The 18171-nt window shown below is 44.3% G+C and overlaps 1 protein-coding gene across 13 annotated transcripts in view; it reads right to left on the bottom strand.

Annotated features, from left to right (window-relative positions):
* Positions 1-18171, bottom strand: part of TRIP12 (thyroid hormone receptor interactor 12) — a 154454-nt gene that overhangs the window by 25235 nt on the left and 111048 nt on the right. For 9 of the 13 annotated variants that reach the window (XM_038763049.1, XM_038763442.1, XM_038763523.1 and 6 more), the window contains 10 exons: positions 17272-17390; positions 16552-16759; positions 12750-12850; positions 12465-12639; positions 9920-10061; positions 8673-8864; positions 6141-6292; positions 2638-2810; positions 1619-1692; positions 1337-1536 (listed from right to left, as the gene is read on the bottom strand). In XM_038763049.1, the coding sequence (XP_038618977.1) occupies positions 1337-1536; positions 1619-1692; positions 2638-2810; positions 6141-6292; positions 8673-8864; positions 9920-10061; positions 12465-12639; positions 12750-12850; positions 16552-16759; positions 17272-17390 (1536 nt within the window). The remainder of the gene's footprint in view (positions 1-1336; positions 1537-1618; positions 1693-2637; positions 2811-6140; positions 6293-8672; positions 8865-9919; positions 10062-12464; positions 12640-12749; positions 12851-16551; positions 16760-17271; positions 17391-18171) is intronic. The other 4 variants (XM_038763299.1, XM_038763978.1, XM_038763364.1 and 1 more) reach the window with 1 other exon arrangement.

Genomic DNA, 18171 nt, shown 5'->3' with positions numbered 1-18171 from the left:
TTTCCTGACCCCAGATCAGGTTCTCCGTTATGCCTGATCCACCTCGGCAACTGCCTGGGACACCACTGGCCCTTTCGGGTCCACTTCAATAATGGAAATAGCTCAGCTTGAAAGGGACCTCCTCGTCTTCAATCCAGAAGAAAACCATTCTGTTGTCTGTACCTACAAGGTAGTGTTTCTGAAACCAGGGACCACAGCAGCGATCTCATTTAGCACAGGAATCAAAGGAAAGCTGGCACTCGTCTCATTCTCGTCACCCACATTTAAGCCTGAGGAGCTTCAGCACACGTTTCCTCCGGTCCTTCCCCTTGCGGAACAAAGGAACTGAACATATGAAGGCTGAAAGCGAACTGAGAGTCAGTCGTGCTGACTTCAGAGCTCCCGAAGCCTCCTTATAAATGTTCCTGTGATCACGGGGGCTCTCTCCCTGTAAGCACTGGATAGAGCTGAGGTGGGAGTTTTTCCTGGTGCAGATTCAGATCAAGAAGGTGTGGAACGGTGGATCACGTTAACAGCTAAATGACGGCCATTCCTCCCCTTCGAGTAACTGCATCTCCACAGTTAGCTACAGCGACTTCCAAGAGTACTGGGGAAAACAATAGGGATTCCCTCTCTCCCGCCTTCCAAATGGTATCCAGGAGCCAGAGAAGAAGGCACTTCCTGGAGACACACAGGCTCTGTCTGGAATCTGGTTCCATGGCAATATATCGTCCCCTAAAATATGCTGTGACATGCTTGCATTCTACCATATTCACGTTAGAATACCAGAGTTGAGAGCTAAAGGTTGTTAGCTATGTTTTTAGATTTCTATTTAATACACCCACACTAACAACAAAAAAATCCCAAAAATCCAACAAAAACAATACCCAAGTTTATTTTTTTCCCATTAAGTCAAGAGAAAGGGGAGAGGACTATTTTGGAGATCTGAAAAACTTTGCTCTCTATCCATCAATGATATTTGAGTGCTCGCTGTGTACACAGCACTGTACTAAGTGCTTGGGAGAGTACAATACAGAGTTGGTAAACACATTCCCTGCCCACAACGAGCTTACAGTCTAGAGGGAAGGGAACAGGCTGGAATTGTTATTATGATCACGGTACACACTATGGGCTCACTTTATTCACTAATTGGCGTATCTACTTAATAGTTTATGGTTTGGGTGTAAAGTGTTTGAGAGTACTCAGCAAACTGCTTTAGTGGCTGCTGTTTACAAATTTGAAGTTTCACAGGGAAAGAACGGCATTCTTGTTTGTTACAATGGTAGTTACAGTACTGAGACCAAAATATTCTTGACTAAAAGATACTAACCATCTTAGGAAGACCTTTCAGACTTACCATATCGTATGAGTCTTTGTCCAAATACCAGCTCTTCCTAATGGATTACTTTCATCATCTGTGGACTCTCTCTCCTCTTCAGCCTGTATGCTGAACTGTCTCACTGCCTGATATACCGTCATGTTATATGGCAGTAAATGGTCTCCGATGTAAAACTGCAATCTATGTCGCACATTTCCTGAATTTAAGAACTGAGCAGCCTGAATTGAACAAAGTAGGGCCCGTTAAGCAGAAGGGTAATGAACATCATCATATTGCTATGTGGTGAGAGTGGGATCTTACCAAAGACTCATCTATTTCCTCATCTGATCCATCATCATCACTGTCTTCATCATCTTCTCTCACTCTTCCATAACCTGCGTCCATAAAAGAGGCAATTACAAGTTGGAACTCAGAGGAACAGTCTCTGCACACTGTTTGGTCGTTTTCAAAAAAGCTTGGAGACTTTAGCCATCTGAGATGAAACAAGCCCCGTGTGACTCTGTGGAATTAGTCATGTTAACTTATAATAGACAGGTTTTTTTTTCTTTAAGCCTTGAATATCATCTCAAAATAGAATCTTCCCCATGAACACAATGTAAATTAGAATGGCCTGGATTTCCAGAATTAAATTTTTGAAAAATCAATGGATTGGAGGCATTCCGAAGGTCCCCTCACATTTTACTGGCCAGCCAAACAGGGTGTCGCCTGAAAAAGGATGGCCTGGGTTCGTAACTGTGTATAGCAAACCTTTAAGGGAAAATTCAAACAATTGAGTATGTAATGAGTTACTTACATATGAACCCCACAAACACAATTTCAAATGTAATACAAACACTTTGGCCCAGGAGCGGGAACCACCTGCCCAACCATTCCTCAGCAAAAAACAAATAAAAAAAAAAACCCCACAACAAAACAAATCGCAGCCAAAAACTGCTCAAAGATAAGATGGTCATTTTCTGATCCACCAAAACACTATTTTCGAAACCACCAAATCTCCAGATTACCCCAGCTCAGATTTCCCCGGCCAATATTCTCCCCTCAAGTGTTCAAATGAATTCATTCATTCATTCAATCGTATTTATTGAGCGCTTACTGTGCGCACAGCACTGTACTAAGCACTTGGGAAGGACAAGTCGGCAACATATAGACTTGTTGCCCTACCCAATAACAGGCTCACAGCCTAGAAGGGGAAGACAGAGTCTACTCCTCTGTGCTGGACACTCTGCCAAGGTCAGTGCTTTCTAATCCCTCACACTAAGCAGACCACAGCTCAGGAATACCAGGTGGGTCCCAAACCAATATGTAAAAGCAAAAACTACCTCTCACTACAAGGTATCTCTCAATCGCTTGAACCAACGCCAGGGGATCAATCTTCACGGGGCCTCCTTTCCATTGCTTCACGTTGGCACAGTCTGGATGCCTCTGTAGCTGGCACTTCAACTGGTGCGTGTTGAAAAATTTTAAAGCTTGTGACCCTCTGTTGAGAGAAAAACTCGAGATAATTTGTGAAAAAAAGTTGCTACAGTGATTCTTTTTTTCCCTTTGCACCTGTAATACAAACGTATGTGTGTGTTCAGCTTTGGCCTTTGAAATTTACTCACAAAGTAAAGACTTTTCCTATTAGGAGTCAACAGTAATCACTAATTCAGAAGTCTGTTGGATCACATTATCTATGCTTTTACCTATATAAATTTTGAGTCACACTAAGTTTCAGGGCTTAGTGGAAAGTAGTAGGGTCTGGGAGTTAAAAGACCTGGGTTCTAGTCCCAGCTCTGTCCCCTAGCCTGCTTTTAAGACCTGGGGCAAGTCACTTCACCTCTCTGTGCCTCTCATTGTCTGTAAAACTGGGGACATGCTACCTGTCCATGATACTTGGGACAGAGACTGCAGCTAATGTGCCTGCCTTTCATCTAACCTGCTGCTTAGCACACACTAAGCACCTAATAAATAGGTCATAATTGCTATTATAAATGAAAAAAAGACAAGCACACCTGATAGTGCTTATTTACAACAAAAAGCTCAATATTTTTGCTTCTACCTTGTTTTTTTCTTGTTCTCACATTATCAACTGTCATTTTCTTTCATATTTTAATTCTGAGCTTACCATTCCCAATTTCTGATGTAAATTTGATCAACTCTCCATAATTCAGCTATGAATTATGAGTTCTAATGATTAAAACTTCAGGTACCTTAGAGCGCAGTTAAGTGCCCCCACACCATGTGTTTCCACCACACGCTTTGGGGAATTAGGGTATGTTTTTCTTGCAATGCACACCTGCCTGGATATAGCACAATGTCATGTCGGGAGCAATGGCTGTGTGAGAACGTGGCAGTCAAGGCATCTGTCCTGCTAGGAGGGTTTTCCTCAACCTGGCTTTTCAGGAATGAAGTCCTCATGTTAGCGGGGAACTGGCTACTGGTCACCCAGCAGGCAAGTGGCAGAGCTGAAACTTCTACCCCCAGTGCCATGCTCTACTAGGCCAAGTTTCACCCTCGATCGGATCTAGCCCTAATCTACCTGATGACAAGGTTATCACGCAGAAGGGTGGTCCTGAATGGTTGATACACTGGAAGCTAAGTAGAGGTTAAGCTGGTGGTATTTTAAATGTTGAATTTTACAAAGACGTCACTGCCCTCGCAATACCCCACACACCAGATGTACAATATGAGCCCAATCCACACCAATAAAATGGTGAGCTTTGTGATCCCACGGTCGAGCAAACTGCAAAGATGCACTGCACATCCACCGGGAAGCAGGCAGCTGACGAAGTGGTTCTGCTTTGAGCAAACAACTTAAACCGTCAAATAAAACCAGACAACTTCTACTTCCTGAGGCAGTGAGTGATCGATCGATCAATGGTACTTATTGAGCATTTACTATGTGCACAGAACTGTACTAACTGCTTGGGAGAGTACAACAGAATTGGCAGATACGCTCCCTGCCTGTAACCAGCTTACAGTCTATAGTTACTCTAAATAAAAGTGAAACTCAAGGTATAAGGAGGCAGCCTCCCGGTAGCGGGAGAAACCAAAAGCCCGGTCAAGATGAGACGCTGTTCCTAGAGGACCGGTGCGGCTTCCGTGTGCGGGTCTTTCCCAGCTGGGGTCTCCCTGGTGGCTTCCCCTGTTCCTGTCCACAACCGGGATCTGGAAATTGTTTCTCCTTTCGTGCTCCCCAATGGGCCCAGCGGGCTGTGAAGTCTTCCCCTCCGACTCCCGCTTCCAACACCTCCTCCTTCCCTAAAGCTGTTCCTACTGACTGGAAGTAGTTTCCCTCCCCTGCCACTCCATAAAATGGGAAGTTTCCCTTGCCCTCAGGGCTGGACAACTGAGCTACACAAAAAGCAGAAAGCAGGGGTGGGTGTGACTCCAGTTTTACAGTAAACACACGAGGACCCAGCAACAGACTGGAAACCAGTAGTAAGCCTTGTAGCTTCAAGAGTGAACCCCAGTGTAAGCAGAGTTTTTCCATCTGCTAACACAACGTAGTATCCTGATTTTGTAGAAAATTTCACTATATTAATTTAGACAAGGAATACGGAAGGCATCTACCTGATGTACTCTAAGCAATACGATAATTTATCCTGAATTTCAATAGAAAGATAAATGTGCCTATTGGGAGGATAGAAAAGTACACCAACCCAACAAACAACAGCATGTGAGATGTTTAAATCATGTTTTCCCCAAATAAAATACTGTCACTAGCTACAGTCAATGAGTCATTATGAGTCAATGAATCATTATAGTCACACAATGTCAGCTGTGTGACTTTGGGCAAGTCACTTCACTGGGCCTCAGTGACCTCATCTGTAAAATGGGAATTAAGACAGTGAGCCCACGTGGGACAACCTGATCACCTTGTAAACCTCCAGCGCTTAGAACAGTACTTTGCACATAGTAAGTGCTTAACAAATACCATCATTATTATTATTATTATTATTATTTAGTAAAGTTTTTATTTTTTTCCACCCCCAACGGTGCTCTGCAAATCAAACAACCTCAACAAACACTAACACTGAAGCTCAGCAGTATTCTTCTAAATGGAGGACCCAAACCCTCTAGCCAGTCCATTTCTTCCCATATTTCACCAGTCAGAAAGGTCAAGTTAAAGGAAGCCCTTACATCTATTCATTAATGTTCAACGGTATTTAACCATACTAATGTTGGAACAGTTTGCTGCACAGTACAGTTAGTTCATAGGGTTATCTTATTTGAAATCTTGCGTCACCTCAGGATATGTAAAAGTATTCAAATCCACTCCTTAGTATTGGGCCAGATTAAGGCTTTGGGGACTCAGGCCAGAAAAATCCTAAACGGTCTCTTCCATGTCAGAGTTCAACTCCTCCCTTCTTCCCAACACACACAACCCCTGTTCACTGGTCACGGTGTCCCTGCTTGCCAAAATAAACATGACAGGATAACAGACTGGCTCAGAGGACCAATCTTGGAAACACAATGGGCTCATTCTGTCTTACTGAAATTCTTTACAATTTTAAATCCTGTGAATAGACCAAGCCCCTATTTTTACACATTGTTTTTACCAATCTCTTCCAAATATTGAGATAATTCCCAGTTCACAGGCTTCAAAGGTTGCACGGGGAAACCCAAGGTCCACTATAGCTGCCGTTATCCATCGAAGGAAACTATGCCCTTTCTTTTTCTCACTCCCAGTCTTCTCTGGCTCTCACTCATCAATTAGGAGCACGCCAGCCTGGCTCCTAGTAAGCAGGCATGGGCCTCGAGGCTGCTCTTTTAACATATTCATCACACATGGAGCCCCTCGGTGACCAGTGATATGGGGTTACAGGGCATCAATCCTTACCTGCTGCCTGTTCCATTTCCACTTGGGAAATCGTGCACTTTGACGGGAAACTGCTCCATCTGACTGAGGCAGTTGTTCATCTTGTGCACTAATGCCAACAAAGGTGCATTTCCCATTGGTTCTAATCTTCCAACTGGTTCTTCTCCAGGAGGCTGAAGTAATAAGAACAATAATAATTATGATTATTATTATTTTGGTATTTTGTTAAGCGCTTACTTTGTGCCGGGTACCGTACTAAGCGCTGGAGGGGAAACAAGAAAATTGGGTTGGACACAGTCCCTGTCCCACATCGGGCTCACAGGCTTAATCCCCACTTTACAGATGAGGAAATTGAGGCACAGAGAAGTGAAGTGACTTGGCCAAGGTCTCACAGCAGACAAATGATGGGGACCAGGATTAGAACCCAAGTCTTTCTAACTCCCAGGCTCGTGCGCTATACACGTGGATACTTTGCTTCCTGTAAGTTAACTAAACCATCTAAGGGCAGCGAGTAGTTTCAATTTCGAAAAGAAACTATTTTGCAGAGACAGCGGTAATGATTCTTTCCTCCTCCTTCCCACTTCCCGAGTCTTTTTATGAGCAGTTTAAACACAGAGATGAAGAGACTAGTAGTCGCACTGGACTTGAAGGTCTCTTTCCTGAATCAGTATCCGGGGACACTATTAGGAGGGCCTTTTCCCCACAAGTACGAGATAAAATATGACAATGAACTGCTTTTAGTGCTTCCTCTCACTCTCCAAGAACTCATGCTCACTTCTTTTTATGTTATTATAAGGCCACTTAACTGCAGACAGCACATATCGCACAGGCTAAATCTTCCCATGTAAACAATGAAAAAAAATTTATGCAGTACACAGAGGCTGTTTTCCTTGTGACAAACTCAACCTACTGAACTGCCCATTGAAGACCAAATCCAGTATGTCATATATCTTAAAATCTTTGCTAACTGGCTACTACTACTAATAATAATGTTGGCATTTGTTAAGCGCTTACTATGTGCAAAGCACTGTTCTAAGCGCTTGGGGGATACAAAGTGATCAGGTTGTCCCACGTGGGGCTCACAGTCTTAATCCCCATTTTACAGATGAGGTAACTGAGGCTCAGAGAAGTTAAGTGACTTGCCCAAGGTTACACAGCAGGCACGTGGCGGAGCCGGGATTCAAACCCACGACCTCTGACTCCAAAGCCCATGCTCTTTCCACTGAGCCACGCTGCTATAAATTATCTGAGAAGAGACAGTGTACATCAGGCAGAACTTGTGGGCTATTTTTTGAGCCTGGTTTGGGAGGTTCTCAAATGTGTTTTATACTAGTAATAGACTAGTAATAGTAATACTAGTATTAAACACATTTGAGAACCTCCCAAACCAGGCTCAAAACTTTACTTAATTCTGGTTTTGCATTCATTCATTCATTCAATCGCATTTATTGAGCGCTTACTATGTGCAGAGCACTGCACTAAGTGCTCGGGAAGTACAAGTCGGCAACATATAGAGATGGTCCCGACCCAACAACGGGCTCACAGTCATTATTATCACCACTTAAATTTATCCCTTGTTCAGCAAGTGACCAGACTTTGACCTTCCAACAGAGGACACCACCTCTGCTGAATTCCTTTGACCCCATTTGAGGTTCACTTCAATAAGTTTCTGTCCCATCACGCCCTAGAGCCAGAACCAACTCCACACTAGGAATGTAGGGGTTTTCTTTCCATTCTCACTAGCACCCCACCCGATCCCGGCTTAAAATCCAGGGGTCCGTCTACCAGATGCTGAGAAACCCTCCCAGGTTCCCTGAGAAATCCCATCCCTCAGGCACCTAACACACTGTCACCCACAGCTTTTCTTTTTTCTGCAACCCGCTGCCTCCCACAAATGAGAAGTTGGTTTCTCTAAAGTGCTGGCTATTTTTTTTGGAAAGCAGATTTACAAGAGTCCTCCTCCTGATAAATTTCCAAAAGACACTTTCTAGAATGAAGTTAAGTTAGTCACACATTGCCAACAAACCAGATTTCCAATTTAATACGAACGCATTACTTGAGAGGTGGATTTGAGTGGGAGGGGAGAGTCAGGTGTCCAAAAGGGTGGCTGGACCACAGTCTTCCGTGGTGGCAGAGTGCCTTAGTGGGATGTAGCCTAGCCCTACTCGTGACAGGTTGGGCTGGGGTTTCTGCCTTGGCGGCTCACGCCCCACAGGCCCTGGAGGAGTTCTGCCTCCCACGGGAAGTCCCATCCAGGCTGGAGTCCAGGCTGTGGGATGGCAGCAGTGAGGAGCCCCTAAGAGTAAGGATCTGGATGCTCAGGGCAGCCACGACCCCCTACTTGGCCCAGGAGAGCAGCCCCTCTCGACCTGCATGCGGGAAAGCAGGGATTCGTGGGTTTGATCAATCTCGTCTTTTATTGGAGTGTTTTTAGGACAAAGACCTAGATTTCCCAAATCCCAGTCTGAGTGGGTACGAAAAACCTCAATCAAACACAACACTGGATCTTGATTGTTATCATGACGCCAAATATCCCCGACATTCACGGCTCACCGGAGAAGCAAAAAATACATGAAGGAATCTTTTCAATCTGATATCCCGGCTCACGGCATCTTTTTCGCTTTTCGACGTCAAGTAAAGAAGCAGCTGTTTCACAAACCCACTGTGCTGGATTTCAAAGGAGGAGACGTCTGACTCGGAGACTATGCTCCGGATTTCTACAAGGCACTCAGCCCCACCGTCCACCTGAAAGCACACGAGAGAGCAATTTGGGATCTGAATTGCTCTGAACAAGTAGCGCCGTCACCTATTCTCTTAAAAGCCCTTTTGAAGATTATGAAGAGGAACCCAGTCCCTCTGCTGGAATAGGACATGAGCTCCTCAACTCCGAGACACAGAAAGCGAGGGTGAGGAGATAACAATAAACAATACCCACAAAAGTCAGAGGGCCACAGGTCATCCCTGAGCCCATGGCACTCCCAGGCCTCGGAGGCAGGGGGAGAGACAATCCCTCTTCTGGGAGTCTTGGGAATCCTCTTTCCCACACAGGATGGGGAAGGAGTAGAGCTGGGGCGGCAGAACTGTTGGGAGCAGGAATGTCTTACCGCACCCCAGTCATATGCCAAAAGAGCTCCTTGCAGTCTGCAGATGACAATGCAAGGGTGGTATGTGCAGGGAAAAAGAGAAGGAGGGGCAAATTAATGTTGGTCTCTCCTTCTAGACTGTAAACTCCCTCTGGGCAGGGAATGGGTCTGCTTATTGTTATACTGTACTCACTCAAGCGCTTAGTACAGTGCGTAGCACTCAGTAAGCACTTGATATGACTGAATAACTTCCGACATAATCCTGGGTATATTTAGACAACTCCCTGTAGATGTGGATGAGCTGCTGGCCCTCTACAATGGGGCAGAATTGAGCAGGCTTCTAGAGGCCAACCTTACTCTTCAAAAGTTCTTCAAAGGGATGGAAGTAGTGAGAGAGTAATGCCTAATTCACCTAGACTGAGTGATAAACTCTAATGCAACTCCGCCTCTCAGGCTACCTTCCCATATCCCAAAAGCATCACACTTTACTAAGACTTTCTGGAGCCATCCCGGGAAGAACTGGGTGCTGTAGTATTCATATTATTGAAGAGATGGCAACAAACAGAGAGTCTAAACACTATCCTGCTTCCCAGGCAGGGAACATGTCTACCAACTCTCTTGTATTGTACTCTTCCAAGTGCTTAGTTCAGTGCTTTACACAAACTAAGTGCTCAAATATGATTGACCGATTGACGGAAAGTCCATCTTCACCAATACCTGGAGGTTGAGTTGCTCAGTTGCAGTGCACAGTCTTTGGAGAACATTCAGGGCAGGGTTGCTTCCATCCATATTCTCAGAGCTGAAATAACGCTCCACAAATTGGTGCGCTTGTTCCTTTATCCAGCCCTTAATTTTTTCCCTGGGTGGATGAAAACAGAGGAGGTACAATCAAGTTTCAATCCATAATACACGACACCTGGGCTAAAATCTCAGAGGGTCTCAAACTTGCCTCGCTTTTTGAAAGGCCAAGTACCCGACACTTTGGTTCAAACGCAGAAATTAGTTTGTGGAATGGTTCCAATCTGCAAATGCTGCCTTTTGATGTTTTTAAAGAACTCAGGAGTGAAGGTGGACTTAATACATCTCCATATTTGATCTAATTCTAAGGAGTGTCTGCAGTAATTGCAAGAAAACTTCTTGGTAAACTGTAATATTGCAGTATATTGATCTAAAGTAACATCGTGCAAGTTTGGTCGCTTTACATGACTACTTTCCCCCAATTCAGTGGGAAGCAGCGTGACTCAGTGGAAAGAGCCCGGGCTTTGGAGTCAGAGGCTGTGGGTTCAAATCCCAGCTCCGCCACTTGTCAGCTGTGTGACTTTGGGCAAGTCACTTCACTTCTCTGGGCCTCAGTTCCCTCATCTGTAAAATGGGGATGAAGACTGTGAGCCCCTTGTATCTACCCCAGCGCTTAGAACAGTGCTTTGTACACAGTAAGCGCTTAACAAATACCAACATTATTATTATTATTATTCAGTGCCATTTTCTCCATCTTTCTTCCTTCAGTAGTTTCCTTCAAAATTAGATGGAAGAAAGTAAAACAGTTTAGGGTCATTGAAACGGAAAGGCACTGGAGGGATGGGATAGTTCCTGCTTATAGGCAGGGCACTAAATCAAGGATTTCCAGGAAGCCTTCTATTCAAGTATGAGGCAGGCTCTGCACAGCTTGGCCTGTCTACGTTAGTCACAAAAGCAGGCAACACATCATTCTCAGTAGTACAATAAAGTAATAAGAGTCCATATTTTATGTGCAAACACTGCTACTGAATTGAAAAAAGCCAGGAAATCCTTGTCGGTGCCTTCATTAATGAAAAGCAGACAGGGGCCTGATCTAAGGAATAGAAGTATAAAATGACAAAGTAAATCACGGCAACTGTGCCATCACGTCCTTAAGTCACTGCTGATTTTTTTCACTACTTATTAATTTGGTTAGCACCTAAAAGACACCCTGCAATTCTAGGTATGTTTAAAAGGAGATGGTTTAAGAATTCCTATAAGGAGTATAACAAATGCAGCAAACAGGGCAGAATGAAGTCTGGAAGCCTTGATTACCACAAAAAGTGCCTTCCTTTAAGAACTGTATATGAGGGTTATATTAGGGTATTAGGCAAACTCAGGATTTTCACAAAGTTATTTTAAATGAGGTTGGCAGCTTCGGTAAAAACTTATTTGACCAAGGCAAATGGAACTTAATGATTTGGAAGTGAACAATCCTGAGTTCACTAGATCAAACACCCATGAGGATGGCTGCATCGTGCGGCATTCAGAGGATAAGTACCTTCACCAAAAGTAAGAAACATAATGAATTCTCAGCAAGAATTTTTTATTCAGAATACATTTCTCCAATACCCCTAATAAAACAAGCCCCTCCCTCCTTGACTATCCCGCCTGATTCCTTTTTTGCTACCTCAATTCACTAAACAAATTGAGGCTTGCCCTTGTAGAGGCGTTAGGGTAAGGAGTTGGGTAATCAAGTCTCCTACCTCATCTCTAAATAAGATGCCGGTTACTATAACCGGAATGGAATCTTGGTGACCCAAATCCAGTTTGGGAGCTAACCTTAAGCATCGCTGACCCCCTCGAGGAGGGTGGACTTTACCTGTTGCTAACTAAACAGGAGCTTCTGGGAATTTCAAAATAATTTACCCTCTAATCGAATCTTCCGTATTCCACTTAAAAGAAAATCCTCTAAAAAGTTTACAAAAATAGTGCTTTGAATGCTATATCCAAAGTACAACAAAAGTACATTTTAAGGAATCTTCACCTAGTTTCATTTTTTTAAAAATCAACTTACAAAACACCGAACAGAAAAAGGTGAAATTATAATTTTTTTTTAAAAACCACCAAATTTTTTCCAGTCTTGGTGGCAAGGTCTGTCTCATTGACAGCCAATGGACCGACCCAGCCTGAACGGGGCAGGGTGGAACCCGATGAGGAAGACATACTAAACCCCACCATGGATTGAGAAACCCATTTTTATTAGAGTCCCATTTCAACTAGGAAGGCAGTCACAGCTCGAATACAAGGATGATGTCCGTCCTAAAATGCACTGGTGGAGAGAGTGTGGTCTGACGATTGGAGCTTGACCTGGGGACTAGAGGTCACGATGAAGCAGCCTCCTTGGGGAAATTCCTTGACCTCGGCCGGCCCAGGGTTGCCCATCAGCCCAAAGGGGCTGGCAGAGTGAATGAGAATATCTTGTGCTCTAGCACAACCTATATATCTATAGATACAGGAGAAAAGATCTCTTTTTTCACTTCACCTATTACTGGATATGGTGTCCTTTGAGGCAGCTCTGGCAAGACCACTGACTCCTGCTGTGCGTGCTGGTTCAATGTTGTTGCTATTGGACTGGGTGCTTAATCTTCCCCACGTTTTAGGATTCAAGCTTGCCAGGAAGGAAGATTTAGGAGACTGAGTAGTGGTAGGGCTTTTCGCTAAGGAGGAAAGAAAATGAGACACTTAAATAAAACTTTAAGTGTAGGGGATGAAAACTACACTGAATGCACTTTGTTTCTTCCTAACAACTATCACAAGAGGAAATTACCTTGATTGTCTACTTTGTCGTCGTCTCTCGGAGGTGAATACTTTGGCCTTCGCGGCCCACGTTTAGGCAATCGCTTTCTCTTCAGCACATCGCTTAGTCGGCTGTCACGAAATGACAAAAGAGTTGCAGGGTATGAGTCAGGTGATCACTGGGTTTAGCTTATTGTTAAGACAAACAACTGGTGGCAATAACTCATCCGTCCCTCTCTCTTCCCAGACCCGAAGAAACTTTCACATTGTTGGGGAAAACCACTCCAGATCTGATTGCACAGCCGCCATAGTATTTGGAAGGCACAGCTTAAATAATTTCTCAATTACAGTGCTTGCTTAATGTGGAAAATTCGGCAGCCCACCTCCAACTTCAACATTTGCCAACGACGCTGTTGTTTTAACTACTATATCATGATCATTTACAATTTTGTGAAATTTCAACAGGCAAGTAAACACGGACATGGCTCAAGTTTCTGCAAGGATCTTCAGTTTCACTGTTGGAAAACCTGCCATTTTCTACAATAAAAGCCAACTGCAACCCAAGAGGGCAAAGGGGGAGGGTGGGAAGATTAACCCTCAGCTTAGCAAATTCTCAATGGACTTCGCCGTCTCGGAACTGGTCCCCTTAGCTCAAATGTTGCATATCGTTAATGTTTACGTGTAAATCAGAAAATACTGGAAATAGATGCAGCCTGCATTCCTGAAAATACTGCTCAGTGTCCACTGAAAATGTCTCCTACCAAGTAGTCAGCGGTACCTCTGGAGGAGTTAAAAGTAAGGTTTGAACGGCGAGTGGGGAAAGAGGGTGGAAACCTCGGACAACTGAGAGGGTGCTTTTTGAAATGCCAGCTCCCCAGTAACAGCCAAGAAGCAATCAGAATAAACAAGCTCTCATTTCATGTCTGTGGAGAAAAAATACTTGGGCATTTTATCTAAGACTGCCATTTATTTTGACTTGTTTTATAGTGGCATTTATTAAGCACTTATGTGCCTACCCCTGTACTAACAACAACAACAACTGTGGTATTTGTTAAGTGCTTAGTATGAGCCAGGCCGTGTACTAAGCAGACAGACTGCTCTCCCCCTATTCCTCTCCCCCTACTCTCCCTCCCCATCCTCCCGCCTTACCTCCTTCCCCTCCCCAAAGCACCTGTATATATGTATATATGTTTGTACCGATTTATTACTCTATTTATTTATTTTACTTGTACATATTTATTCTATTTATTTTATTTGGTTTATATGTTTTGCTTTGTTGTCTGTCTCCCCCTTCTAGACTGTGAGCCCACTGTTGGGTAGGGACCGTCTCTATATGTTGCAAACTTGTACTTCCCAAGCGCTTAGTACAGTGCTCTGCACACAGTAAGCCCTCAATAAATACGACTGAATGAATGAATGAATGAATAAGCACTGGGGTGAATATAAGCAAGTTGGGTTGGACACAGTCCCCGTCCCGCATGGGGCTCACAGTCTTAATGCACGGGGCTCTAAACACTGGGGATGATACTAGATAATCAGGTCGTTTACAGTCCCCATCCACATGGGTTGCACAGTTTAAGTACGAGGGAGCACAGGTACTGAATCCCCATTATCCAGATTAGGAAACTGAGATACAGAGCGGTTAAATGACTTGCCCGGGGTCACACAGCAGGCAAGTGGCAGAACCAGCATTAGAACCCCCGTCCTAAGCCACATTGCTTCCCCATGTGCAGAAACGCAACCGCTTTTCCCAGTGGTTCTAATCCCACCACTGCCCTTACTGACTCAGATGTTTGCTAACTCCACATATAACTCCACTCCTCAAAAACCTTTGGCCGTTACTTCTTCCTTTCCGCATCGAATAGAAACTCCTGACCAATGACTTTAAGGCACTCCATCAGCTTTCTCCCTCCATCAGCTCTCTTCTCCCCTTGCAACCTAGCTTGCACTCTTCGATCCTCCCAAACTGTGTCTTGTTTTCTACTCCCCACCCCAGATCCCTTTCTACCACTCTTCCTTCTGAAGCTGGGGGAGATGAGCCCCCTCCTCCATCCCCCCCCACCTTACCTCCTTCCCTTCCCCACAGCTCCTGTATATATGTATATATGTTTGTACATATTTATTACTCTATTTATTTATTTTACTTGTACATATTTATTCCATTTATTTTATTCTGTTAATATGGCTTGTTTTGTTCTCTGTCTCCCCCTTCTAGACTGTGAGCCCACTGTTGGGTAGCGACCGTCTCTATATGTTGCCAACTTGTACTTCCCAAGCACTTAGTACAGTGCTCCGCACACAGTAAGCGCTCAATAAATACGACTGAATGAATGTATGGTGTGACTTATTTCAAAGACCTCTAAATACCTACCAACTCCAGGAAGCCTTCTCCAATTAAGAGCAACTTCCCCAGCTGGTGTCCAAGCAACAGCTGCCCTTAGCGTTCATGTTTATACAACTACTCTTAGTACCTAGGCATATTCTCTACTTACATTTATCCGCACTAATTTATTTCACCGTTTTTCCTTCCATACTTTTGCTAGCATTAGCTCTGGTGGTGCTTCTTTCCCCTCAAACTATTTGAGAATGGCTGGCAATTACCAATGCATCCCATTATACTGGGTATGGTGTACTCCATTAAGTTGTAATCTCACTGAGGGCACAGTGGCTGTGTTTTTTCCTCAACAGCACTTGTCCAAGGCTTTGGCATGTGCCCTGATCACGAAAGGCACTCAACGAATACTGTCAGTTGACTGAGTCTGTGACTATGGGTCTACAAGTATGAACAGCCTAAAGTGCGTGGGCTCATTCAGCAAATACAGGTGATTGACGGGATGGGTGGTAGGGGACTAAGGAAAGAAGAGGGAGAAACAGAGGCAGTAGTGAAAGTCTTTTGTTCTTATCCTGGGTGTGCATGTCATAACTCCATCCACCCTTCCAGGGACCTTAGGGTGAGGCAGCAACTTCTCTTAGGAAAAAAAAACAATGGCAGGAGGAGGGTGGATAAACTCAAACACCGGTCTGGTTTACTGAATGCATGTGTTTAGCATTATCACCATCTCCTTTCTAACACAAACCAGTTCACCAATACTCTCTGAAAAATATCTGCCCTCCAACAAAGTTAGACATCCCCAATCTGGAGTATACCAATCCAGCAGAGGCAGGTGGATTTCAAGTAACATACACTATAGTAAGAATATTTCTAATGGAAGTTTCTCCCACATACCAACAGGAATAAATGACAACTTTGGAAATGCTGACTGCTGAAGCTGGAAGTGCAGGATGTCTGAGAGTAAAGGGAGCCAGGACGGACCACTTTAGGAAGTCTGCGGACACCCCAGTTACCTAGGATCTTGGAGGTGACCCAAAGACCTGTAAAGCAGTGTGGGTCTAGTGGAAAGAGCAAGGCCTGGGAGCCAGAGGACCTGGGTTCTAATCCCGCCTGTGCCACTACCTGCAATATGACCACGGGCAAGTCACTTCACATCTCCGTGCTCCACTGTCTCATCTGTAAAATGGGGACCGAATGCCCGTTCTCTCTCCTACTTGGACGGTGAGCCACATGTGGTACAGGACTGTGTCCCACCTGATTGACTGTACCTACCCCAGAGCTTAGAATAGTGCTTGTAACATAGTAAGCCCTTAACAAACACCATCACCATTAAAAAAAGGCCTGAAATTTGGATACGAGATACAATAGAAGAAGCCAAGTTCACATGAACACAGTAAGAAAAGAAAGCTCTGTTATTAGGCATTATTTGTCTTATGACACCGTAAACACACTGGTAAACCCTGGCTGGAAATGGGTTTTGGAGCCAGAGTAGAACACTTACCCCTGCGGGCTCAAGTCTAGAGAATCATCCCTGCTGTGCTGTAAGCTGGGGGAGCCCAGGTCTGCAGGTACGTTGCTGGCCACCGAGGCTGATCCCGGACTGATAGTTGCAGTGGTCCCCAAAGCTCCTGATCCATTCGTGCACGCCTTGGGGGGACTGGTCAGCAATGCCTCGGACTCTGCTAAATTTTTCACTTGGTGCATTACCCCTTTATAAGGAAAAACAGGCTTATTAATTTGCTCAGCCAAAAAAAAATAATTCAAAGCCAACCATATGTGTTGTATCGTGTGACCAAGAGAGGTGACACACAAAAGAGATGACTAACCTATTCCTTTATTAGGTTGTGCGATCTTTATAAAAAGCAGGGTAATTTTCCATTTTGTTTCTAAAATTCAATTTATTCCACCTGGGATGGAAAAATGACTCTAACCCAAATTCTTCTCAGGCTGCTTAAGAACTTCAATAAATCCCTTCAAGGAGGGATCGGGGGCCATAAGTAGGTCTTCAGATGGTGTGGCCTATTTAACCAAACATGCTGGACAGGGATGGAGGATCCTTTTACTTATAAGCTTTCCCTTCTCGTCTGGTGGAAAGTGCCCTGGATGAACAGTTTTTACATCATCATAAAATCTTTTGTTCCATAGTCCGAACCAGGCAAAGGCAGCCAACTTTTAAGTTGTAGCGACAAAGAGAAAATGGGGGAAAACCGAACTACATTACCTTCTCTTCTGAAGTACACACTAAAAATATCAGGTAACTTCTGCATTAAAATCTCAGCCATCTGAAGGGCTCCAACTACTATCTTCAGGTCTTGACTTGATAGCATGGAAGCAATATGACTAAAAATAAAGAACTCAGTCATTTGTATGCACATAGCTTAGGGCCCCCCAAAAAAAAGCCCAACCAAGAAAATCAGAGATACACAGTGGAAATCCAGAATCCAACCCTCCCTTCTGCTCAGCACCACCACTGCTTTTCCTCTCAGACTCCCATGACCAAAATTCCCACTGACAATTCAGGATCTTTAATTCCCTCCGGAAGCCTTCAGAACCCTCACTCTAGCCCCCGATGATTTCACCAACTACTCAACTGCTGAAGTAGACACCAAGAGATATGAACTTCCTCAGGTCCCATGTTCTGATGGTACTGACACCTGTCTACTGGTTTTGTTTTGTTGTCTGTCTCCCCCTTCTAGACTGTGAGCCCGTTGTTGCATAGGGTTCGTCTCTATTTGCTGCCGATTTGTACTTCCCAAGCACTCAGTACAGTGCTCTGCACACAGTAAGCGCTCAATAAATACGACTGAATGAATGAATGTTTACCGCCCTACAACCTCATTATTCTCCTCCCCAGATCTCTCTCAAAATATTTTCTGAAGCCACCCCCTCCTCCCCACCCAAATTGCCACCATACTGGTCCAGGCACTTGTCACATCCCAACTTGACTACTGAATTCCCTCTCCCCTCTCCAGTCCATACTTAATTCTTCTGCCTAGACCATTTTCCTGAAACCTCATTCTGTAAGCATTTCTCAAAACACTTCCACTGCTTGACCATTCTTAGGCAAAAACACCTGACTGCTGGCTTTAAAGCATCCAATCAACTTTCTGCCATCTACTTA

Source organism: Tachyglossus aculeatus, chromosome 1 (assembly GCF_015852505.1).
Source record: "Tachyglossus aculeatus isolate mTacAcu1 chromosome 1, mTacAcu1.pri, whole genome shotgun sequence".
Lineage (NCBI taxonomy): Eukaryota > Metazoa > Chordata > Mammalia > Monotremata > Tachyglossidae > Tachyglossus > Tachyglossus aculeatus.
Note: the sequence above shows the minus strand (reverse complement) of the source record. Positions and strands in the feature narration are given on the sequence as shown.